This window comes from Muntiacus reevesi, chromosome 2, assembly GCF_963930625.1.
Source record: "Muntiacus reevesi chromosome 2, mMunRee1.1, whole genome shotgun sequence".
NCBI lineage: Eukaryota > Metazoa > Chordata > Mammalia > Artiodactyla > Cervidae > Muntiacus > Muntiacus reevesi.
In genome coordinates, this window is record NC_089250.1 from 278,510,524 (window position 1) to 278,535,286 (window position 24,763).

The window sequence follows — 24,763 nt, forward strand, 5'->3', positions numbered from 1 at the left end:
TCATAGGTATACTTGATGCAGCCAAGGAAAGAATAATTGAACTTGAAGGTGAGTCAATAAAAAGTAGCCAAACTGAAACACTAAGGAGGGTAGAGGTGACAGCAAAGAATAGATCACCCAAGAGCTGTGGGGAAAGATCTGTTGTCCCAACACGTAACATAATGGAATCTCAGAAGAAACAGAGAAAATGACTGGTAAGAAATATCTGAATAAATAATGTATAATGACAACAGAGCATAAATCTATAAAGCTTACTATCAGGAAAGATTTTGTTAAGACATCACACAGGAACAAAATGGGGAGGGGGGACTGTCTCTGAAATTTTTCATGAAAATGTCTCTCAGAATTGTTAGAGAAATGAAGACTTTCTCAAAGAAAGAAAAACAGAAAACACCTTGCTAGAAGACCCTACTTTAAAAGAAATGATATATGAAGTTCTTTAAGCAGAAGGGATGTGAAACATAGCATATACTCGGATATGCATGAAGATCTACAAACGGAATAAATGAAGGTAAGATAATTTTTCTTAACTGTAGGCTTATCTAACCATCTGGGAGATAGCTGTCAACAGCAGTATGGTATAGCAGTATAAGTGTAAATATATGACAAACACAAAGGATGGGAGAGATTAGGAAACAGCGTGTAATATCTTGTTAATGTTACTTGAAGATATATTCCGGTTAATTAGAGATGTACATTGTAACCGTAAGAGTAACCACTAAGACATTTTTTAAAGAGATGTAACCAATTAATAAAATAAAATGGAATAATAAAAAAAATCTTAGTTAACCCAACAGAAGGCAGAAAAAGAACAAAAACCAAAGAATAGGCAGTTTTTCCTTTCTCAGACTCATATGTAAAAAAATTCAGGCAATCTGGGCAAGAGGTAACAGATCAGAAATGAGAAAGGCCCCAAATTCACCAACTGATTTTAAATTCAGGAACTTGTGTTATTTAACTTCTTAAAGTGCAGACGCCTCCACTCCTCCTGCATCTGTCTCCCCCCAACCTCAGGCCACCCCACCTCGAGGACCAAGCCACCTTCCCTCGGCGGCCGACTCCACACGAAGCAGAACCTACTTCCTTTGACGTTGGCTTGATGATCTTGTGCCAAGTTGACCTCTTGCTGCCCCATTATGTTGGATTCTCAGTACTTCTGCCACATTGCCAAAAAATGGAATGAATTTTAAATCATTTAGAAGAGAATGAGGAGCTCTTTGGGAAACGTCAAGGCAGATTGTGCACTCATTTTTAATTTCGGTTCAGTCACTCAGTCGTGTCTGACTCTTGCCACCCCCTGGACCGCAGCATGCCAGGTCTCCCTGTCCATCACCAACTCCCAGAGCTTGCTCAAACTCCTGTCCATCGAGTCGGTGATGCCATCCAGCCATCTCATCCTCCGTTGTCCCCTCCTCCTTCCGCCTTCAATCTCTCCCAGCATCAGGGTCTTTTCCACTGAGTCAGCTCTTCACATGAGGTGGCCAAAGTAGTGAAGCTTCAGCTTCAGCATCTGTCCTTCCAATGCATTTCAGGACTGATTTCCTTTAGGGTTGACTAGTTTGATCTCCTTTCAGTCTAAGGGATTCTCAAATAAGATGAGTCCTGCACCTTAAAAAGTAATCTTATATTTTCATGTAATTTTATTTGTGACTGTGCTGAGTCTTTGCTGCTGCAGGACTTCCCTCTGATGCGGCGAGCGGGGTTGGTCTCTCGCTGTGGTGCGTGGGGTTTCTCACTGGGGCGGCTTCTCTCGCTGTGGAGCAAGGGCTCCAGGGCGTGAGCTGATAGTGCGGCTCCCGGGCTTTCGAGCCCAGGCTCAGGAGCTGTGGCGCGTGGGTTTAGTTGTTCCACGTCACGTGGGCTCTTCCTGGGTCAGGGACCAAACCCGTGTCTCCTGCGTTTGCAGGTGGGTTCTTTACTACTGAGCCACCAGGGAAGCCCCCAATCCTATGTTTCTTCAAATGTGTTTGCAAGATACCAGGATTACAAGTTAATTTTCCAAGACAGTTAATTCTTCTGTTGACACGTTTTGACTGTGATTTTAGTGATCTTTGCAAATAGACAAAAGCTCATCTGCCTTGCATGCTTCATTATTTATAATGAGATCCTAAAAGGTGAGTTTAACCTTGGATTTATTTCATGAAAGTTATAAAATTTGCTGTAGAAAACTGGATCTATTGCTGTGGTAGATAGATCAAGAAATCAAACATTTATTCCTTTATAAAAAGCACCTGACAAGGGATAAAACAGTAAGTTTAAACAGGCTGAGTAAGATTGGCAGCTTGAATCTTTCAGGAAAATTTTTCCATTTTATCTAAGTGGTCAAACTTTTTGGCGTGAGGCTCACAGTATTCTGCTTAATAACTGTAGTGATGTCATCTCTGTCATTCCAGGTAATTGTAACTGGAATATTTCCTTTCATGTTGTCTAAATGAAGATATATTGGCCTTACTGACCTGCTTTTATATTTGTTTCCTGTTGATTTCTATTCTTTGTTTCCATTATTATGCTACCTCTGGGTTTCATGTGCTTCATCTTCTAATCTGAGAAAGGTGAGACTGAAGCCATTGAGAGCTTTATTTTACAATTTAGTGATGTTTCCTTCTAAGTAATGTGTCAGCTGCTTTCCATGTGTTTTGATTGCTGTGTTACAAGTTTCAATCCAAAATGCTTTCTATTTTGCCTTTTAACCCATGGGTTACTAAAAATTGGGCTATTTAGATTCAAACATTTAAGAGTTTTCCAACCACCTTACTGATTTCTGCCCGCCAGAGATGAAACGAGTGAAAGCACAGCTGTGAGCTGCTAACCTGATGAGCGTGAGCACCAAGTCCCGCGTACCTGAGGCCGTGACATACATGCTCTGCATCCTTCACTTGTAAGAGCTAATAAGTACATTTTTCCTAAGCAGATTTGAATTGGGTTTCTATGAGTCCTGATTACAGCTGCTTTAGTGTTATTTGTACATTTACTAACTTTATATACTCCCTGAGTCTTCATCAAAGGATTTAATTCATCCCACCAAGTGGGTTATAATAGCTCCTCTGATGTTTTAACTCCAAATACAACTAACCTACATTTCTTCTATCGACTTTAGACAGATCCCCTGAATCCTCTCCACGTACCATGGCCATATTGCCCCTTGTCCTTGCTTCAAGCTCTTATTTCCCTGTCAGCCTCCCACCATCCAGTCTGTCAGCTGTATTTTGCCTTTATGTTATTAAATAGATATTAGACACTGTGTGTATGTATGTGTATATACACACATACAGAGACTTCAGTGATTTGTCTATTTTAAAGCTGGAAATAAGGGGCTTCCCTTGTGGCTCAGCTGGTAAAGAACCCACCACAATGCAGGAGACCTGGGTTTGATCCCTGGGTTGGGAAGATGCCCTGGAGAAGGTAAAGGCTACCCACCCCAGTATTCTGCCCTGGAGAATTCTGTGGACTATACAGTACAGTTCATGGGGTCTGTTATACACATACATATACAGACATACAGAGACTTCAGGGATTTGTCTACTTTAAAGTTGGAAGTAAAATAGCATTAGACCATTACCACTGTATAAATATTATTCTCTTAAGAGGCAGAGCCAAGCATTGGTGAAGATTACATTTCCTCCTCTATAAGTCCAGTGTTATGATCCCAGTACTCACTTAAATTTTTTCCCCCCATATTCTGTTTCCAAAGTCATGTCACATTTTATGGGGCTTGGTTTATGTTAGGACCATGATATCTGGTATGGCTTCTCCTTTGTTTTTTCCCAAGCCAATACTTGTCTGTCTTTGCTTCTGACGAATGTTTGTTTTCGCCATATTACAGAAATCCTCAAATTCTGTGTTAATACTATTTGATGTAACCCGTTCCTTCCTTTCTCCCTGGTTTCTCTTCACTGACTCCCTGGATATCTAGCCTACCAGTAGTTTGGCCTGATTTCTACAGTGATTATCCTAGTCACCCTCAACACCACTTTACTAGGTGAGATCCACTGTTTAAAGCCTCTTCTGTTTTTTTCCTTTTCCATCCAGATTTTGCTAAAGCTAATCATTCACTCTCTACTGAAAGACGAGTGGGAGTGAACTGCAGCAAACTGTACATACAGAATACCAGTATCTGGCCTCATGCTTCACTGCCGTTCCGGTGTAAACTTCCAGATTCAAAGCAGTCTCAGGTCCCAAGCTGGAAGCTGCTGTTCTGTATTCTACAATCTAATATTGCTCATCGGAGGGAAGGCTACTTCTCTCGATCATTTTTATTAGGAGAAATTCATGTTTTTTGAAAGCTTTTAGGATAGTGTCCTCTTTAGTGTTACAGAATTCCACAAGCATATTTCTGGCTGTCTTTTAAAAATTTTTTTCTATTATACTATGGTTTTTGCCAGTTCAGCCTGCCCAACATTCAAGTGAGCTATTCCTAGCTGTGCATTCATAACTTTCTTCAGTTTGGAAAGATTCTTAATCCTTTGATACAGTCCTATTTTATTTTCTCTATTATTATTATTTTTGTGTGTGTGTATGTGTTGTGGAACTCATATTAACTAGACAGGCCTTCTGTTAGACTTCCAAGTTTCTCATTTTCTTCCACATTTATGAAATTGAAGAATTTCCACAACTTTCTTTGAAATCTTCTATTATAACAGTAATCTTTTTTATTCTTAGGAGTTATTTCTTTTTGGTAGCTTCTCATATTTGCTTTAAAAGTGTAACATCTATTCCAATTTCAAACGTACTTTTTTAGCTTTATTCTCATCATATAACTTCACCTACTCCAGGTTTAGTCTATCACTTGATCCTCATCATGCTGATAACCCTTCATCATCTGTGATGATCCTCAGCTGTCTGTTCACATTTGAGAATGATACTGTTTGATTCTCCTAGGTAGACACCAGGTCTTTGGTTATTCTCACTATAGATATGTTTTGCTGAATGAAGCGATTTACTGGGATTTCGGTGTGCCTGAGAAGGACTGGAGAGATGATGAGATTCTCCAAATTCCAGGAAAGGTTTCAACTTAGGCTACCAACTCTCATTCTAGTTGCTCTAGTTCCCCATAAGTTCACTGAATTTTTTCAATTTGTTTTAATGATAACATTCTTATTTAAAACATTACAGATAATGATAAATCTACCCTCTTGACTGGAATGTCCAATTCCAGGTCCCTCTGCAAAACACTTATAAATTTGACGTGTCTGTTCAGGACTTATTATTTCTGTGTATTTGCATAGTTATAGAAATGTATTAGAAATGTATTTTAAATATATAACCTCTATTACTCTGCAAGTTTTTAATCAGTGCCCTTTTGTCAAATACTTATCAATATTACCAGTCCATTCTCTTAAACTGGTGTCAGTATTTCTCTATTGATGAAAATTTAGATAGTTCTCAGTTTCATGTACTAACCATACTGCCCTCTGAAGGGGTTAGCTAACGTTTTTAGCAACTTCAGTGCCTCCAGAGTGGCACTAATAAGAATAGTTATTTCTCTATACAACTGCCAGGTTTTTAAAGTTAGATTATTTAAATTTGCATCTCTTACTACTAGCATGGTTAAGTGGGGACTCAGTTTCGGCGTTCTGATTTGTCCATGATTATCCTTTGTTCATCTTTATTCTCAATTGGTTGTCCTTTACCTATTTATAGGTATTCTTATTTACATCTTTCCTTTTGTATTTTATTACAGCCTTTTCCCATTCTGTTTCTTTTGTCTTTTTAGAAGCAGGCTGCAGTCCATGGGATTGCAGTTGGACAAGACTTAGTGACTGAACTACTTTTGATAAAATCAACTTCATTAATCTTTACTTTGTGGCTTTCGTTTTTGTCTAGAGTAGGAAGATATGTCCAACAGCAAAGTCGCAAGCATATCCTATTATGTTTCCTTCCAATACTTTACTATTTAACATTTAGGATTTTATTCAACTAGAACTGATCTTTCTGAATGGTGTGAAAAAAGGATCCAATTTACTTTACTTACAGAAGAGTATAATGGGAAAGCTTTGGTAGGGACACTAACATAACTTTCACATGAAAAATCATGAACTGTCTTGTCACTGTTACCCCCCAGCCTCTACGCAAGCCAGCTCTGCATGAGTTTCTCTTGGGACCTTTGGACAGACTGACTTCCCGTTACTGAAGTCCCTGTCAGGCAAACGTTTCAGGTCACAGCTGTTTCTGCTACATTTCACGAATAAGCATTTTTTCCCCTTTTGTCTTTAACAAAATTTGATTATTTTCTGATACCTTTTAAATTGTTTTATCTGTTGTAGGATATGGAAGGATAAACTTGTGTATTTAATTGCAAAAGCAAGCCTTGAAAATTCTGATATTGACAATGAAATTTCAGGGAAAATTCTGATATTGACAAGTCACCTTTCCATCAGTACACAGAAGTACCTCCTCTCCTATGCTTTCTGAGTGCACGTCTTATCATTCTGATATTGAAAGATGGCAGTTCACTTGTTTAACTTGTATTCTGATCCTTGTGAGGGTCAGTACTTATCATTTTCTTCAGTTACCTCTTTATACCCCTTACCCATAAGGGAAGGAAGTGTCCTTTTCTAAATGATTTGTAGGAGTACTTTGTTAAGGATATGAATCTCATAGCTTAAACATATTTTACTAATTTTTAAAAATTCTGTCTAAAAGCCTTTTGTACTATCTTTGACTATATAAAAGCTCATTAAAGTTCTTATATAGTCAAACCTAGAATACATGTGTGTGGTTTCTGGATCTCATGTTGTATTTAGGGAGACTGTTCTCCATGGTTATGTATGGTATCCTTTAATGACTCTGCTTTGCATTTGGATAAAAGAATGAGACAATTGTTTTGTACAGAAATAATTTTGAACAGAATCTCAAATACAAGTACTGTTAAGCTACTGACAGTGAACTATCACCTTTATTATATATTTCCTTTATGTGTATATCTATTGTGAATGTTTATGTGTGTGTGTTGACAAACATGATGTTTCAAGCCTTAAATTCTTAGGATTTTGTTAGGTACAAAGAATCAATAGATTAATTTGGGGCTTACTAACATCTGTGTAATACTGAATCTTCCCTTACAGAAGGATAAAATGTCTGTTCTTCTCATCCTCCATTAAACTTTACTCCTTTTCTTTGTACTTATAGTCACATGAGAATTGGTTCCAGCACTGATTGCACAAAGTCTTCAGGAGTCAGGAGATAATAAAGTGTAAAACAAGTCAGATGTAAGTCAACAGGTAGTGGTTTGAACTGTGGAAAACTGGAAAACAAATGCCCATCTAAAGGTATTCATTTTAAATTTCACACAAACATGCTTATGAGTTTTGACCTATAGTTTTGATTTCTTTTCCCTCTGGTCTTGGAATTACAGATTAGAACCTAACACTTTTTCCATTTAACTGACATGGATTTAACACGATTCATCAACCTGGAATTAGGAGCGGTGAGTTAAATTCTGTTTTCTAGTCATCTTTGGTTATTGATCTTTTAAAGTTTTCTGTCTTTTGAGGACTATATTGCCTTCGTTTAAATGTAAATGATGACTACATCTCAGTAAATTTTACTTATTACAATTGATGTTTAACACCTGGTTTCTTAAAACTGTTGAATATATAATGAAGTTAGTTTTTCTTATCAACAAAATCGTATTTCCATGTTTGTACTAAAACAGAAGCCACCATCTTAACTCTGTCATCATGAACTCCAACATTAACTCTACTGTGTTGGATACCCTTTTCACTCAGCTTCAGAACAAGGAAGCTCTTTCTACTCAAAAATCTTTAGTCTCCTGGGTCTTGAGCTGTTTTGTTATTTCACCGATAATCACTGCTAAGATGATCAGGTCTTCTTTGTATACATAGTAATCTTTTTATTTTACATTAATGTTTATTGATTATGCTAGGCACTGTGCTGAGCAATTTACATGCATTATCTCATTTAATCCTCCCATTAACTTTTGAGGTAGTACCATTATTATTTCTATAATAGAAATAAAAAGACAAGATGCTTACAAGGGACAAAATGTTCCTCCAGAACTAGAGGGCTATAAAATGGAACAGTAAGAACTGGAACCCCGATCTAGTTGTTGCTGCAATATGAATTCTGAATTTTGATGAGCAGCCCAGGAATGAGATGGTCACATGAAATGGGACTCTGAAATGTAAATGGGAACAAGGTATTGGGGGGCAGGGGTGTTTTAGGCTATTTTGAGCAAGGTGCACCTGGACCTAAGACCTGTGGGATGCCAGTGAAGGGTTTTAACGAGGGAGAAGTGATATGGTCAGACTTTTTGAATACAAGTTTGACTGCAATATGGATTACTAACAGGAAATGGTAAATACAGGGGGATTGATTAAAAAGCTATTCCCATAGTCTGTGTCAAATAGATTATCATGTATTGGACAAACATTGATAGAATGGAAATGGATTAACGGAGTCAGATTCAAGGCATATTTAGGAGATAAAGCCTACAGGTCTTGGCAGCGGACTGGACACAGAGGCTGAGGGAGAGGAAAGAGTCAAGAATGACTCCATGGTGTGGATTCTCTCATGATGCGCGAGGTGTGCTCGCTGCCTGAACGATTTCCTGCAGTCCTTACACTCATAGGGTCTTTCTCCAGTATGAATTCTCTGATGCAGAGTTAGAGACCCACTGTAGCTAAAGGCCTTCCCACAAATGTTACATTCATAAGGCTTCTCTCCAGTATGAATTCGCTGATGCTGAGCAAGGCCTGCATTCTGGCTGAACGTTTTCCTACATTCCTTACACATGTAAGGTTTCTCTCCGGTATGACTTCTCTGATGTTGTGCAAGTGACGAACTGTTGCTAAAGGCCTTCCCACATTCGATACATTCATAGGGTTTCTCTCCAGTGTGAACCCTCTGATGTTGATCAAGGTACGCGATCTGGCTGAAGGCTTTCCTACATACTTTACATTCATACGGTTTCTCTCCAGTATGAACCCTCTGGTGTTGAGCAAGGTGTGCATACTGGCTGAAGGTTTTCCTACATTCCTTACATTCATAGGGTCTCTCTCCTGTATGTATTCTCTGATGTACAATTAGGTATCCACGATGGCTAAAGGCTTTCGCACACACATGACATACATAAGGTTTCTCTCCAGTGTGAATTCTCTGATGCTGAGCAAGAAATGAACCATTACTAAAGGCCTTTCCACACTCGATACATTCAAAAGGTCTCTCTCCAGTATGAACTCTCTGGTGTTGAGTCAGGTGTGCAATCTGGCTGAAGGCTTTTTTACACTCTTTACACTGATAAGGTTTCTCTCCAGTATGAACTCTCTGGTGTTGAGCAAGGTGGGCATTCTGGCTGAAGGCTTTCCTGCATTCCTTACATTCATAGGGTTTCTCTCCAGTGTGGATTCTCTTATGTTGAGCTAGGTTTGCACTCTGACTGAAGGTTTTCCCACATTCGACGCACGCGTAGGGCTTCTCTCCAGTATGAATTCTCTGATGAAGAGTGAGAGATGAGCTCTGGTTGAACACCTTCTCACATTCATTACATTTCAAAAGTTTCTTTTCTACATACACTTTCTTACGTTTCATTTCCACAGGTTTTTTCCGGTAACTTCTCTTTTGTGGCTCATGCTTATTACGTTTCTGCTTTATATCAAAGATTGTATCCTGATGGAAAGCTTGCCAGGACTTAGTATATTCATTACTGTGATCCTCTGTTAGGATTTCTCTGTGAGTGACGATCAGCTGACTAGCATGTACCTCCTGAGTTCCCAACTGGTTCTTAAACCAGTCCTTACTTTTAGAGTCTCCTCTCCAACTGGAGCAGTTGAGGTTATAACTAAGATGGCTTCTTCCCATCATCATCATTTTGGATGATTCTTCATAAATAACTTGCTTTGATGGAAATTCCTTGTTTCTAAATGCATACTCCCAATCTAAAAGATATCAAGAAAACAAACGTCTTTTGTATTTATGCATTAGAAAAAAACTTCTAAAATACAAACTGGTGAATGAACTACATACATAAGTTCAAGGATGTAATAGCTGTTAAATGCAGTCTAACGATGAGATTATAAAGAATGAAAATGTGAAAAATTTATTAAGAAAATACCTCATGCCTAACTATTAAGGTAACCATCAGAATATCACAATCATTATATATATATATATATCTATATTAATATTAAGTCTGCAAACACCTTCCTTTCTTGCCTCAGGTTAGCCTGCATTCAAGGTAAGTTCGTCAGCTTTAAAAAAAAAAGAAAAAACCTTCATGTCGATGTGGCTAAAAAAAATCTATTAGATCCCCACATACCAAAACACACCAGGTGTCATTAATTGCCATGAAAGTGTTACTCACTCAGTCATGTCTGACTCTTTGCTACCCCATGGACTTGCAGGCTGCCAGGCTCCTCTGCCCATGAGATTCTCCAGGCAAGAATACTGGAGTGGGTTGCCATTTACTTTTCCAGGTGATCTTCCTGACCCAGGGACTGAACCTGCGTCTCCTGCATTGCAGGAGGATTCTTTACTGTCTTGAGCCACCAGGGAACCCTATTAATTGCCACAGGCTATATATAAAACTATGGTTAAACTTTAGCAGTCTGAAAACAGTCTTCCTGAGTATCATTTTCTGTGTGATATGTTCCAACCAAATGTAAATTTTCAGCTGATACTCAAGCTAAGATGCCTTCATATTGAAGTAAGTTTGTATCAAATTGTTGGTTTTATTAATCTGCCATAGGCCTTTATTTACCTTATCTTTTCCATTCCTAAATCAAATCACCTGTTACTCTGTTCAAGATTTTCCAATGTTTTCTCACCTTATTTATAGTAAAACCAGACTTTCTATTATGATTTACAAAAGCAATGTAGCACAGAAACATAAATGTAAAATGATACAAAATTATAGCAAATAAAATCCAGGAAAATATGAAAGCATAATTCTGACCAAGTGGAGTTCATCCCACTAATGCAAGGTTAGTTTCATATATGAAAATCAGTGTAACTCACCACATGAACAGATTAAAGATGCAAATCACATTGTTTCAATCAGTGTAAAAGTATTTTACTAAATTTAACATCTGTTTGTTATAAAAATCCTCAGCAAAGCAGGAACAGAAAGGAACTTCCTCAAGCTGATAAAGGGCATCTAAGAAATATCTGTAACAACTTAATGGTGAAAGAGTGAATACATTTCCCCTTAAGATTGAGAACAATGCAAGTATATTTGCTCTTAACCAATGCTATTCAACATTACAAGAGATCCTAGCTATGTCAATAAGAAATAAAGTTGTATTTGCAGATAACATTACTTTTCATGGCTTCCCTGGTAGCTCAGTTGGTAAAGAATCTGCCTGCAATGCAGGAGACCCTGGATCAATTCCTGGGTTGGGAAGATCTGTTGGAGAAGGGATAGGCTACCCACTCCAGTATTCCTGGGCTTCCCTGGTGGCTCAGCTGGTAAAGAATCTGCCTGCAATGCAGGAGACCTGGATTCGGTCCCTGGGTTGGGAAGATCCCCTGGAGAAGTGAACACCTACCCACTCCAGTATTCTGGCCTGGAGAATTTCATGGACTGTATAGTCCATGGGGACGCAAAGAGTCGGACACAACTGATCACACATGCACACATTACTGGAAAAAACTTATATTTGAAAAATTATGTATCTTATATCCATAAAACTATATAACTTTCTATATAGATATATAAATATAATACTTATAAGAAGCCACTACACTGGATATGACAAAACACTGCTTATAGAAATTAAGACTGTAAAAACTGGGTAAATTTCACGAATTGGAAAACAATACTAGGATGTCAATGATAAAACAATGATACTAGGATGTCAGTTCTCTCTGAATTGATACATAGATTCAACGCAATCCCAAACAAAACCCCAGAAGGATTTTTAGGTAGAAATGCTCAACTTCATTCTAGAATTTATATGGAAATGCAAATGATCTATTAAAATAAGTCAAAGTGATTTTACAAATTCAACTGATGTCAAAATTTACTATAAAGCTACAGTAATCAGGACAGTGTGGTACTGGTGAAAGGATAGACATGTAGATCATTGGAAAAGAACAGTTCAGAACTTAACCCATACATATATGGTCAACTGATTTTTAACAAAGATACCAAAAAGACAGTATAATGGGTAAGGGAAAGTCTTTTAAAAAAGGGTACTAGAGCAACTGTGTATCTGAAAAACAGCAACAGGCTCATACAGAGAACACACTGTGGTTGCCGAGGGGGAGGAGCAGTGGGGGAGGGAGGGAGGGATCAGGAGTTTGGAACTAGCGGCTGCAAACTGTCACATAGGATGGACACACAGCAGGCCCCACTGTAGAGCACGGGGAGCTGTATACACGTGTACCTGAGCCGTTCCACTGTATACATGTGTACCTGAGCTGTTCCACTGTATACGTGTGCGTGTAGCTGAGCCGTTCCGCTGTACACGCATGTACCTGAGCCGTTCCCCTATATACACGTGTACCTGAGCTATTCCACTGTATACGCGTGTACCTGAGCCGTTCCGCTGTATGCGCGCGTACCTGAGCCGTTCCTCTATATAGGAGTGTACCTGAGCCGTTCTGTACAGCAGAAATTAACAGAGCACTGTATGTCAGCTTTACTTCAATTAAACCATTGTAAATAAAAAACCCTCAAAAGGTATGGTGAGGATACGGAGCACACCTGGAACTCTGCTACAGTGCTGATGGGAATGAAAATACCACCTCCTTGGAAAACTAAAGTCACACACATTCCTGTCATATGACTCCATTTTTCCACTTTTTTTAAAGCTGGTATTAAAAGCGTTTTTTATCGGCGTATAATTGCTTTACCATGTGTGTCAGCTTCTCTGCGCAGCAAAGTACAGCTACGTGTGTTCGCACATCCCCTCCCTCTTGAGCCTTCCTCCCACAACCCCCACCCGTTTTTCCACTTTCAGGTGTTTACCTCAGAGAAATGAAAACGCATGTCCATACAAAGTCCTGTACGTGCCCACTTCACACTGCCCACGCTGGCAACGACCCAAAGGTGCATCAGCAGGTAAGTGGAAAAAGGAAAATGTGGGACGTCCGCTCAGCAGACTGACACTCAGCAACAGAAGCAGTCAATTGCTCACATATGCAACGGTGTGATTTTCAAAGTAAATTTTGATGGTGAAGTAAACCAAACATAATAGTATGATTCCATTTAGTTTAAATGCAAACTAATCTAAAACGACAAAGGTTAGTTTGGAGCCAGAGTGGAGAAGAATGGACTGCAAAAAGGCACAAGCAACCTTCTGGGGTGATGGTCTTCATTGCAGTGATGGTTTCATGGATGTATACAGCTGTCAGAACTCATCACACTGTAATTTACATTAATGCAATTTACTGTATGTAAAGTTAAGAAAAATTACGGATGGAAACAAAGGCTAAGCAAAGACTGACTTTAGTAACATGAAGTAAAACTCATGTAACAAGCTCTTTACACTCAAAATACTCTAACTTGGAACCTATAGAATAGTTTAAAGAAAAGCTATGTATTAGGTCATATAAAATCCTCAACTCATTAGAAAATAGAATTAGTAGTAATTGCTATCCTGATCAAATATAATAAAGCAATTTGATCAAAATACAGTAAAACCAGAAAACTTTCTGTTAAACAACTGTTGTGTAGGGAATTAAAACTTGTCTAGGAAATGGAAATAAAACCACTAAATATCAAATACACCTGAAACTATAAAACCTTTAATAATTTCATTAGTGAATCAAGAAACAATGAAATAATAGTTTAAGTTTTCAGTTTTTTAGCATGTTTCCAAAAAATGGAAACAAAGTAAATCTAAGGAAATAAATAATTAGTAAAGAGAAAAACAGAAAATAGAGAATTAGAAAAGGGGAGAATGATGAAGCTATATTTTATATTTAACAGATAGAGCCAAAATCTGGAATTTAAAAATAAATAAGCAAAATTGATTAATGAGTAGCAACCTAAAACAATTAGCTATATAAGATAAAATGGGATATTTTATACTACAGTACAAAACAGAATTGTAAGCAATTACTATGCTCAGGTTCATGGAAATAAACCTGATATCTAGAAAAATTAAAATTTATATAATTTAACTCAAGGAGGAAGTTATCGGGAGGCCACTTACCAGAGGACACTGAGAAAGCTATCAAAGGTCTACTTCCCCAGAGGCCCTGGTACGAGGGTTTTTCTTCCAAACTCTAAGACTACTGACCTCATCCCTTCACACTAACATGTAATCAGACTTTTTTCCTAGCCTCCACTTCCCTCCAGTGGTATGCTGCATTTCTTCACTAGGAAATCTTCCCATCAGATACGTCTTACTGTCCTAAGTCAAATTCATCTTTTCTTCTACAAACCTGTTCTTCCTTTTGACTTGTCTCTGTTAAATGCTATCACCTTCCAGTTACCCAGATTTGAAGAAAATAACACCAGAAGTATTTTTCCTTTGGTGGTTTATAAACGTCAGAATAACCCTAAAAATTTAATAGGATGATTTTCTCAAAGTAGAAACCTAAATCTTGGTAAGAGATTAAGTGAATAAATGAATCAGTCCTTCAGTCTAAAAGGAATGAATGAGAGAAAAGGAAAAAAAAAATGCATTGCTGCATCTAGACGTTTAAACACAGGATTGGAGCAACTTGTGTCAAACGGAAAAGCAAAGACAAGAAGAGGCTGTGACATTTGGATCCAGAGAACAGGAAAAGGCTATCTGAGAGGGCAGTACTGTGTGAGAGTGAATCGGGGAGTTTAGTTGGGGAGCTGTCTCTTCCCAGGCCTGGAGCCCTTTGACGCTACCCAGGAAGCATCAGTCAGGAGCTGAACTTCTCAGGCTAGCTGAGCGTTTCCTGGCAGGGGCCCCTCCAGCCCTGGGTCTCGCTCACTCACCAGGCCGTGCTCCCCTCGGCCCCTCCTCCTTCACCAGCCAGGGCTCCTTTCCTTGCTCCAGTAATGAGATCACATCTGGCTTAGAAGCCGAAACTCCTGCTCACAAGAAATAAAAAGGGGAGTTAGCCAGGCCCATCAGTCAGATGGAGCTGCCTCGGCACGGGGAAGGGGAGGGAGCTGAGGAGAGGTGAGGTGTCTGGGGTCGGGAAGGGAGCCGCACCAACAGCCAACCCAGCTGCGACTGCAGAGCTACACTCATCTGGGGAGCCCAGTGAGGCGCGGCAGAGGCTCCCAGCGTGGTCGGATGCCGCCTGCGGGGAGGCCTCCTCACCCAGCGACACCAGGCTCCTGTAGTTGTCCAGCATCACCGTCCGGTACAGACTCCTCTGCGCGGGGTTCAGCCACTCCCACTCCTCCTGCGAGAAGTCCACGGCCACGTCCCCAAACGTCACCAGGTCCTGAAACGACACAGAGCCCTCCTGCTCAGCAGCGTTCCTCCCCTCACAGGAGCACAGGCTCGGCTGCCTGTGCTTAGGAGCCCTGCACGTACGCCGTTTCGGGTCGGGGTCTCGGGGTCGGGCAACACGACCTCGCTGCCTGGTCTTGACATTCTGTCACGGAGAGCGCCCCATTTCAGAGTCTCTGCTGATGAGGAAAAGGTACGAGTGAAAACTGCCAAGGACAGAACCCTGTAAACAGTCCAATGTGAGATGATGCTAGAGCACTTCCCAGCGTGGAAAATCAGGACAGATGGGAGCAGTAAAAAAAGGCCTCAAGGAGGAGGCAGAAACATGCCCAATTTTTATATGCATTTTTTCCAAATTATGCAATTGAATGATCAGTGTTCCAGCTATATCAATTAGGTATATATAAACATATATTTGATGCTCACTGTATTGGTACTCTAAAATTACATACAAATGTAATAAAAGCAGTAAAGAAGTTTTATGGTGATTTTGCAAAAATATAACTTAAGTGTATGCATTACAGAGAACAATCAGGAACAACAGATTACATGACAACCCTTGAGAGCGTCACTAAGTTTCAAAGACAGTTGTTAACTTATCATGCCCCCTAAAAGACAAAGTAATAGTAATTTTAACCACTATTAAGTTAGATAGGGAACATCTCAAATGTGATAATGCAGTGAAATCACAAAACACCTACAGCTCTCACGAGAGAAACATACCCAGTTGTGAACACCTAGTGAACAGGAGTTTCTGAAATGTTACCACATAGCTCTCAAACACCATGGTATGTTAAATTAAGGATCTCTGTAACATGAAATAAGACCTAGTCTGCTTCCTGAAAATTAAAAAAATGGGCATTCTTCCTCATGTGGTAAGTCTGCTCCAGATTTTTTGTTGGCTGTGTGATCTGGTTTGTGCTTTATGGGTTTGGCACATCACAGAGCAAAACCTACCCTTCAGCTGAGCTGACACGCAGCTGCCCTCAACGGCACCCACCCAAGCAGCCAAGCCGACTGGTCAGATCCTGAAATGCTTCCACGCTGGCTGGTGAGCAGCGTGGCAGGGAGCCCCGCTGGCGGCCATCCTCACCACACTCCAGTGAGGAGGGGACTGCCCGCCCCGCATCAGTGTCCAGGATCCCATCGGGGCAAGTTCTGGATGTGTCTTGGCCGGAGGGGTTGTCAAATATGAACATCACTCCTATTAACGTGCCTCCTGACAGAGTAATACCCTCACTGAAGATGCATTTAAGCCTATCAGTGATGCTACACAGAAACATTTTTAATGAGGAAAAAAAAAATGAGTCGGTATATGAATAACTCTGAGTAATGGACAAAAACGTTAAGGAAACCACAAGTGAAGTGAAAGGACACCATGAAACATCAGTTACATTCATCAGCTTCTATCTTACGTGCTTCCATCTCAAAAACAACTTAATAAAGGGAAATCTGGGGAGTGAGTGAAGGCTGCAAGGAAGGGAGCACCAGTTGGGTTTAAAAGATGAAACTTGTGCGAGATAGGACTGGGCACCATCGATCATAAATTCTGTTAAAACTCAGCCACTTCAGTTTAAAGTGCACACTCGTTAAAACCGTGTGCGAAAACAGTGTCCCACACACATCATGATTTCTGTAGCAGAGGCCAGGCAGGTGTTGCCAGGTAAAGTTCTTACAAGATGGTTTTTTACTTGCACGCACAAACAAAGGGATTCTGGGTTTTGATGGTCTGATTGACAGTTTCCTCTTAGCCAATGAGATCTGAATACCTTTCAAATGTTTTTATATTTATTTTGATTCTATACGGCAGGAATCTTATACCATTTTGTCACCTTATTAAAGAAGTGTAGGAAATGTCTGGAGAGAGCCATCACGATGGCAGAGCAGCAAGACATGAAGCCTGCCTTCTCACACAAACAGAAAAGTGAAAGACGGGATTCTCACAGCAGCAAGAGAAGAACAGAGCGTTAACTACAAGGCCCCCGGCGGCTGTCAAGTGAGCCTCCACAGACACCGCAGGACAGAGGGACTGGCGAGATACAGTCCAAGACTTGAAAGGGGAAAACCTGCAGCCTAGGCTACTCTTACCGCAAGATTATTTAGAATAGAAGAAAGAAAATTTTTTAAAAGAAAGAAAGTAGTGCCTGGTATTTCTACCCACAGTGATTTTTTTTTTTTCCCTTTCTAAGTTAAAAACTCGGAAGTCCTAACCCCCAACATCTACCTACCTCCTATAAGCAGTCAAAATGCAGAGTTAGTATGTATTTGTTCACATTTCCTTACACAGACATGTCTATGATTACGTATTCATTTACTGATAACATCACTCTTGTTAGGTGCATATTATTATCAATACATAATGTAAATCAGCCATATCTGATTTACCAACCCCTTGTTTATTTTCAATTATGTCAGTCTTAATTTTTCACTATGATGTTACAAAGGTCTCTAGTTATTGTCTTAAAATATACTCCTAAAAGTTCTTCTCTCCATTAAGATTAGGATTTCCCAACTTACTTAACATCAGAAAAAAGTTTAATTTGCACTATTCTGGCCTAGTCAGAAAAGGACATAATGAAAAAAAAAAAAATCAGGTTGGGACTGAAGTTTTGACCTGTAGTCAAAGAAATACTAATAAAAGTTTTTCAGGTAGAAGGAAAATGGAATGAAATGAAAAATAAAAGGAAAATGGAAGCACTTAAGCACAGGAAGAAATTCAGAGCCCCAAAACAATAACTAAATATAACATCTACAAAAAATAATATAGGGGAGTTACCTTGTTGAGAAAGTAACAAAAGTACTAACTATAGACAGAAGATTACAGAGGGAAGAAAGATGATTGTTACAGTAAGAAGTAATGGATACATACTATCCCAAAGTGGCCACTAAAAGAATAGCCTGCTGTGAGAACAGAGAAAATATAAAACATATACTGTCTTATAAGAGGTTTCCCAGATGGCCAATACAGGAGACATGGCTTCAATCCCTGGTCTGGGAAGATCCCCTGGAGAAGGAAATGGCAACCCTCTCTGGTATTCTTGTCTGGAAAATCTCATGGACAGAGGAGCCTGGTGGGCTACGTATAGTCCATGGGGTCACAGAGTCGGATATGACGTAGTGACTGAGCACAATAACAAGAGGCATACTTTAAATATATAATCTTTAGAGGCAGAGGTTCTCAAAAACTGTGCATTAAAATCATCAGCGGACTCAGTAAAAATGCGGTTTCCTGGGCCCCATCACAAGAGACTGTGACGCACTCAGGGCCTCTGGGTCGATGGGCTGTGTGTCCCACATAACATACCCGCTGCCGCCTTCCGTCACCAGCTCACGGACAGCAGAAGAGAGGTTGCTTGCTGGCTCTTGCTGCCCTGGTCTCAAAAATTCATTCTTCTGTTGATTTATATATTAATTTGGCAAATATTTAGTGGATGCTTACTACCTACATTGTTGTAATTCCCTACTGCCTATACTGGGAATTCAAAGGTGGACAGAATATAGTCCCCTTGTGGAATTAAAATTCTGACAGAGGAGAAAGACATTCAATTGAAGGTCACACAACGTCAGGGAATATTAAATACTATGACAGAAACACGGTAAGGTAACTTAGAGTCACAGGGGCGTTCATATGAGTAAAAATGGGCTTCCCTGGTGGCTCCGATGGTAAAGAAGCTGCCTGGAGTGCAGGAGACTCTGGATCCATCCCTGTGTCAGAGAGACCCCTGGAGAAGGAAGTGGCAGCCCGCTCCAGTGTTCTTGCCGGGAGAACCCCATGGACAGAGGAGCCTGGTGGGCTTCAGTCCTGCTGCTGCTGCTTCAGCCGTGTCAGACTCTGTGCGACCCCATGGACAGCAGCCCACCAGACTCCGCTGTCCGCGGGATTCTCCAGGCAAGAACACTGCAGCGGGTTGCCACTTCCTTCTCCCGGGCTGCAGTCCATGGGGTCACAAAGAGCCAGACACGACTGAGTGACTAACTTTCACTTTTGTGTAAGATAAAGATAAAACCTTAAAAATGAGCTGAGGTTTGGGGAGGTAGGAGGGGGATTGGGATGGGGAACACATGTAAATCCACGGCTGATATGTCAGTGTATGGCGAAAACCACTACACTATTGTAAAGTAATTAGCCTCCAACTAATAAAAACAAATGGAAAAAAAATAAAAATGAGCTGAGGTTTGAACAACAATCTACATAAAGTGGCAGAGCTAGACAGGCCATCCTCTAGGGGAGGAGAGTTACAGACGAGGAAGGAGCGAATGCAAGCGTTCAGAAAGAGAGAGGAGCTTGGGACATTTGAGGGACAGGGAGCCGGCCAGTGTGACTGGAGCAGAGAGCAGTGAGGATGGGAGGAGAGGAGGCCTGAGCGCCGGGCGCCGGGCCGTGGGGGCCTGAGAGGCAAGGGAAGGATGCGGGACTTCATTCCACGGAGAAGCGATGCGCTCTGTGACCCCGGGCACTCTGCTCCCAGGAGCCTGTCACTGTCCTGCCGCCCTGGCTCACCCGCAGCAGTACAGCCTGCTGCCTCTGGCAGCCACCAACAGTGGCATCTGCACATCACTCCTTCCTCGGCCTCTTTTTCCTCATTGGAAAACAGTGTCTCAGACAGCCAGGTCACTCATAATTTTCTTCCTGGCTTTATCACTTTATGAACCTAGAACTCTGGTGTCTAAATAGACTAGCTACTGGCCACATGTGGTTATTTAAATCAATCAACATTTAAAACTTCAGCCCTTCAGTCACGCTAGTCCATACACATGGCTCCACAGCCACGCGCGGCTAGTGCTCGGTACTGGGCAGTGCAAACAGCGTCTCCGCCACCAGTCACAGGGCTGCTCTGCGTGATAGAAAACAAGAGAAGGAGGTAGCAGTTTGTGGTTTTACTTTTTATATTTAATCTACACAATGTTTTTAGCCTCAAAGTATGAGGAAGAAAAAAATTTCAAGCGAACATCCAGCCCTTCTCCTCTGATTTAAAATATCATTACACTATCATATAATAAACTAGTAGACAGTAAATTCCATGAAGACAGTATCTATTTTTTAACTGTAGTATTGCCAGCATTTAACATACAGTAAGATGTTCAAGCTGGTTTTAGAAAAGGCCGAGGAACCAGAGATCAAATTGCCAATATATGCTGGATCATCGAAAAAGCAAGAGAGTTCCAGAAAAACATCTATTTCTGTTTTATTGACTACGCCAAAGCCTTCGACTGTGTGGATCACAATAAACTGTGGAAAATTATGAAAGAGATGGGAATACCAGACCACCTGACCTGCCTCTCGAGAAACCTATATGCAGGTCAGGAAGCAACAGTTAGAACTCGACATGGAACAACAGACTGGTTCCAAATAGGAAAAGGAGTATGTCAAGGCTGTATATTGTCACCCTGCTTATTTAACTTATGTGCAGAGTACATCCTGAGAAACGGTGGGCTGGAAGAAGCACAAGCTGGAATCAAGATTGCTGGGAGAAATATCAGTAACCTCAGATATGCAGATGACACCACCCTTATGGCAGAGAGTGAAGAGGAACTAAAAAGCCTTTTGTGAAAGTGAAAGAGGAGAGTGAAAAAGTTTGCTTAAAGCTTAACATTCAGAAAACTAAGATCATGGCATCTGGTCCCATATCCTCATGGGAAATAGATGAGGAGACAGTGGAAACAGTGTCAGACCTTATTTTTTTGGGCTCCAAAATCACTGCAGATGGTGAGTGCAGTCATGAAGTTAAAAGACGCTTACTCCTTGGAAGGAAAGTTATGACCAACCTAAACAGCATATTAAAAAGCAGAGACATTACTTTGCAAAGGTCTGTCTAGTCAAAGTTATGGTTTTTCCAGTGGTTGTGTATGGATGTGAGAGTTGGACTGGGAAGAAAGCTGAGCGCCGAAGAATTGATGCTTTTGAACTGTGGTGTTGGAGAAGACTCTTGAGAGTCCCTTGGACTGCAAGGAGATCCACCCAGTCCATCCTAAAGGAGCTCAGTCCTGGGTGTTCATTGGAAAGACTGATGCTAAAACTGAAACTCCAGTACTTTGGCCACCTCATGTGAAGAGTTGACTAATTGGAAAAGACCCTGATGCTGGGAGGGATTGGGGGCAGGAGGAGAAGGGGACGAGAGAGGATGAGATGGCTGGATGGCATCACCAACTCGATGGGTATGAGTCTGAGTTCACTCCGGGAGTTGGTGATGGACAGGGGGGCCTGGTGTGCTGCGATTCATGGGGTCGAAAAGAGTTGGACACGACTGAGCGACTGAACTGAACTGAAGTCTTTAATAACTATATGTTCAGTGAGTGAGTAAGTATTTTCCGTTCTTACTTGTATTTGTTTCTGGATGTTATATGCTGATCTTTTTCTTTCTCTGGCTCCCATTCTATATTATTTACTGGCTTTGTTATTACAGAGGTAAGCAGCCACTTTTTAATGTATATTCAATATTCCCTCCTATCAGTCTCTTTTTCAAAAAATGTCCTGCAGTTTTCCATATTAACTCATCATTCACCTTCAGTGAGTGATGCGGAATATTCGGTCTATGGCCTGATGCTAACTCAGGGTATCTCATTACTCCCGTGGAGTCCTTCTCATTAATGCTCACCCAGTGCCTGAAGAAAACTCCTGTCCTAGCTGACCCACCCTTTAATACTCAAGACCAGCAAATCCCACTCCTTCCTCAAAACCACCCTGAGCAAGAGCCCCTGCCCTGTGCCACAGCTAAGCCTTCCCCCGCAGTCCCTGTCAGCTCTCGAGCTCAGGTCTGTGGGAAAGCTCGAGACTGCTGCTCGCATCTCAACAGCCACTTTGACCTCAGTGGATCAAGTCCCTCCGGCGAAGATTTTCATCTTCCACCAAGGAGTGTATTTTGGCCTCTTAAGACCTCCCAACTGAACACCTCAGCCACAGCAAGTCCTAAACTGTTTCTTGAATAGAAGATGAAAATTCTGGCTGAGGGGAAAAAAAAAAAAAAGAAGCTCACTGCACTTTGAGGGTGGTGGTGGTGGGAAAATCTCCTTTCACTAGATTGGAGAACATGAGGACCAGATCACTGAATGAATGGAACTTCAGTAGAGTCGGGAATTTCAGAAGAAAAGCAAAATGTCCATGTTACATCTGAAAAAACAAGGCATTTCAGAGAAGAGAAGAATATTTCCTTACCTCGGACATGGCTTTAAGAAATTACGACAGCTCTTCTGCCCTCCTCCTTCCCGCTCCTCTCTGAGCAGCCTTCAGAGAAAACACAGCTGGAGAGGGAGAAAGAAAACATAAAATGCCAGGAGTGCCCTCAGCTCTCAGCACCATCCGCCAAGAAAGTCTCCTTTCCTTCTCGCTGCCCTTCTCCCCACCACAGAACATAAGAGCTGACACTCAATTGGTCTTTGCTGTCTAAATTCTTTCACCTACTGCTTTAAGTACAGTTGATTTATAGTATTATATTAGTTTCAAGTGTTCAACATAGTGATTCAGTATCTTTAGACGTCATACTTCGTTTAAGGGCTTCCCAGGTGGTTCCAGTGGTAAAGAACCCGCGTAACAATGCAGGAGATTTGATCCCTGGGTCAGGAAGATCCCTGGAGAAGGAAATGGCAACCCATTCTTGCCTGGAGAATCCCACGGACAGAGGAGCCTGGTGGGCTACAGTCCATGGGGTCCCAAAGAGTCGGACACGACTGAGCGATTTAGCACGCTCATACTCCATTTAAATCTCCCACGTGCTTTAGATCTCAATATGCGACATAAACTCTCTGTGCATAAAATAGCTCCTCGTTTATAAGAATAACAGTACCCTTCAGAGTGGCACTGCTAGGTAAGGGGTGTGTCCCCCTTCACACGTGAAATTCACATCAGTGAAATTATCCAAGGCTTCATGGTAACTAAGCAGCTGAGCCCAAGTGGGATCGTATCCTTAGTCTCTTCACTAGAGGATGACATTGAAAGGGAATGTGTCCCCACCGTTTCTACAAAGATGAGATAAAAAAGCTACAAAGTGAATGCCTCAGAGAAAGCATCTTTACACAGGGCAGCCCGCACAGGGGTCGTGTGGTCTGGAGGACCCTGGACCAAAGAGGACTTCCTGCTTCTAGCCCTGGCTTATTATAAAATACACCGGAAAACCATTCGCTCAACTTTTCTAACAAATTCCTCGACGGGGGTGGGGAGGGGGTGCAGGTGCAGGGACATGCAGCAGCCGTCACCGCAGCCCCCTAAGTTACGAGTTACTGTGCACGGAACCCGCTGCCTTGGCCAGTACAGCGGCGCCGGAAGGACCCTCGGCGCCGGCGGCGGTCGAGGCCGGCGCTCGGGGCTCTGCCGGCCGGGCCGGGGCCGTGTCCTCCCCAGCTGTCTTCCCTCCGTCCCTTCCCTCTGTGGCTCCGTCTCTCCTTCATCTCGCGTCTCCCCCACTACACAGAGCCCCAGGGCCCGGGGCGCACGGCCTCCACCCCCGCGGCGCACACGCGCCCCCGCCCCACCGCCCCTCGGGCTGGCGGCTCCCCGGCGCAGCCGCGGGCGCACGGTCACGACGCTGGCAGCCGCGTCCTCAAACTCTCCTCACACACGGCCGCGCGCGCTCCCACGCGCAAGCTCACGCGCACAGTGGCGCTGTCACGCGCTGTCACGCCAGACTCGCCTCACACGCAGTGACACGCTCGCTCTGCCCACCCAGTCCCGCACACCCTGACCCCGGCTCCCACCGTCCCGGACGCCCGCACCCGCCCGCCCGCCGGCAGGCCTGCCCGCCCACGCGCCGCGCGCGCCGCCTCACCTCCCCTCGCTCGGCGGCCGAGCGGCCCGCGGCCGGGGCGAGGACTCGATCTCGCCGCGAGCGGCGGCCTCACAAAGGGGCCGCGGCGCCCGGGCGGGCAGCCGGCGCCGGCCGCGGGGGCCGCCGGGAGCTGCAGTCCGGCGCCGGGCCCGGGGCGGCGCGGAGCATGCCGGGACTGCCGGCCGCGGCCGCCGGCGGCTTCCAGCCTCGTCCCTTCGCGTCGTCTCCGCCGCGCTCCCGCAGCCCCGGCCTTCCGACCCAGAGCCGGCCCGGCCGAGCCCTCAGAGCGGCGGACCCATCGCCCGGCTGCCGAGTCCGCCTAGACCTGGATGGGCGGCGTGACCTGCGCAGGCGCACCTCGCTCGCGTCGGCGAGGTGTCCAGAAGCGCTGGCCGCGCGTGGCGGCGGGGCTGCGGGGCGCACGCGCAGTGGCCGCGGCCGCGCGGGCGCCGCAGGCGGCGCTCCCGGCCGGCGCTGGGGGACGCTGACGGTGGGGCCGGGTGTGCGGGCCACGGAGAGCGCCGGGGCTCGGGGCTTCTCCTGTATCCCCTCCATCCTCGCGATCCTTTCACTTGCCACTTACTGAGGGCCTACCGTGTGCCAAGCAGGGCTTCCCACATGGCTCGGTGGTAAAGAATCCGCCTGCCGTCGCGGGAGACC

The 24,763-nt window shown here is 42.8% G+C and overlaps 1 protein-coding gene across 2 annotated transcripts; it reads right to left on the reverse strand.

Annotated features, from left to right (window-relative positions):
• Nucleotides 1-7,847: 7,847 nt before the first annotated feature.
• Nucleotides 7,848-24,217, reverse strand: ZNF583 (zinc finger protein 583). 2 transcript variants are annotated; one of them, XM_065926896.1, is made up of 5 exons: nucleotides 24,104-24,217; nucleotides 22,498-22,583; nucleotides 15,210-15,336; nucleotides 14,879-14,974; nucleotides 7,848-9,896 (listed from the first exon to the last, which is right to left on the reverse strand). In XM_065926896.1, the coding sequence occupies exons 2-5, from the start codon at nucleotides 22,504-22,506 to the stop codon at nucleotides 8,437-8,439; spliced, it is 1,692 nt and encodes a 563-aa protein (XP_065782968.1). In that variant the 5' UTR covers nucleotides 22,507-22,583; nucleotides 24,104-24,217; the 3' UTR covers nucleotides 7,848-8,436. The 2 variants fall into 2 exon arrangements, with proteins under 2 accessions (XP_065782968.1, XP_065782969.1); XM_065926897.1 differs by lacking the exon at nucleotides 22,498-22,583 and having other exon boundaries at nucleotides 24,104-24,198.
• Between the last annotated feature and the right edge of the window lie 546 nt (nucleotides 24,218-24,763).

Coding starts and splice junctions, on each gene's coding strand:
- ZNF583 (XM_065926896.1), bottom strand. Junction 14,975..15,209: donor CAGGAGCCTGGTGTCGCTGG/GTGAGGAGGCCT, acceptor TCTTGTGAGCAG/GAGTTTCGGCTTCTAAGCCA. Junction 9,897..14,878: donor GCCGAGGGGAGCACGGCCTG/GTGAGTGAGCGA, acceptor GATATCTTTTAG/ATTGGGAGTATGCATTTAGA.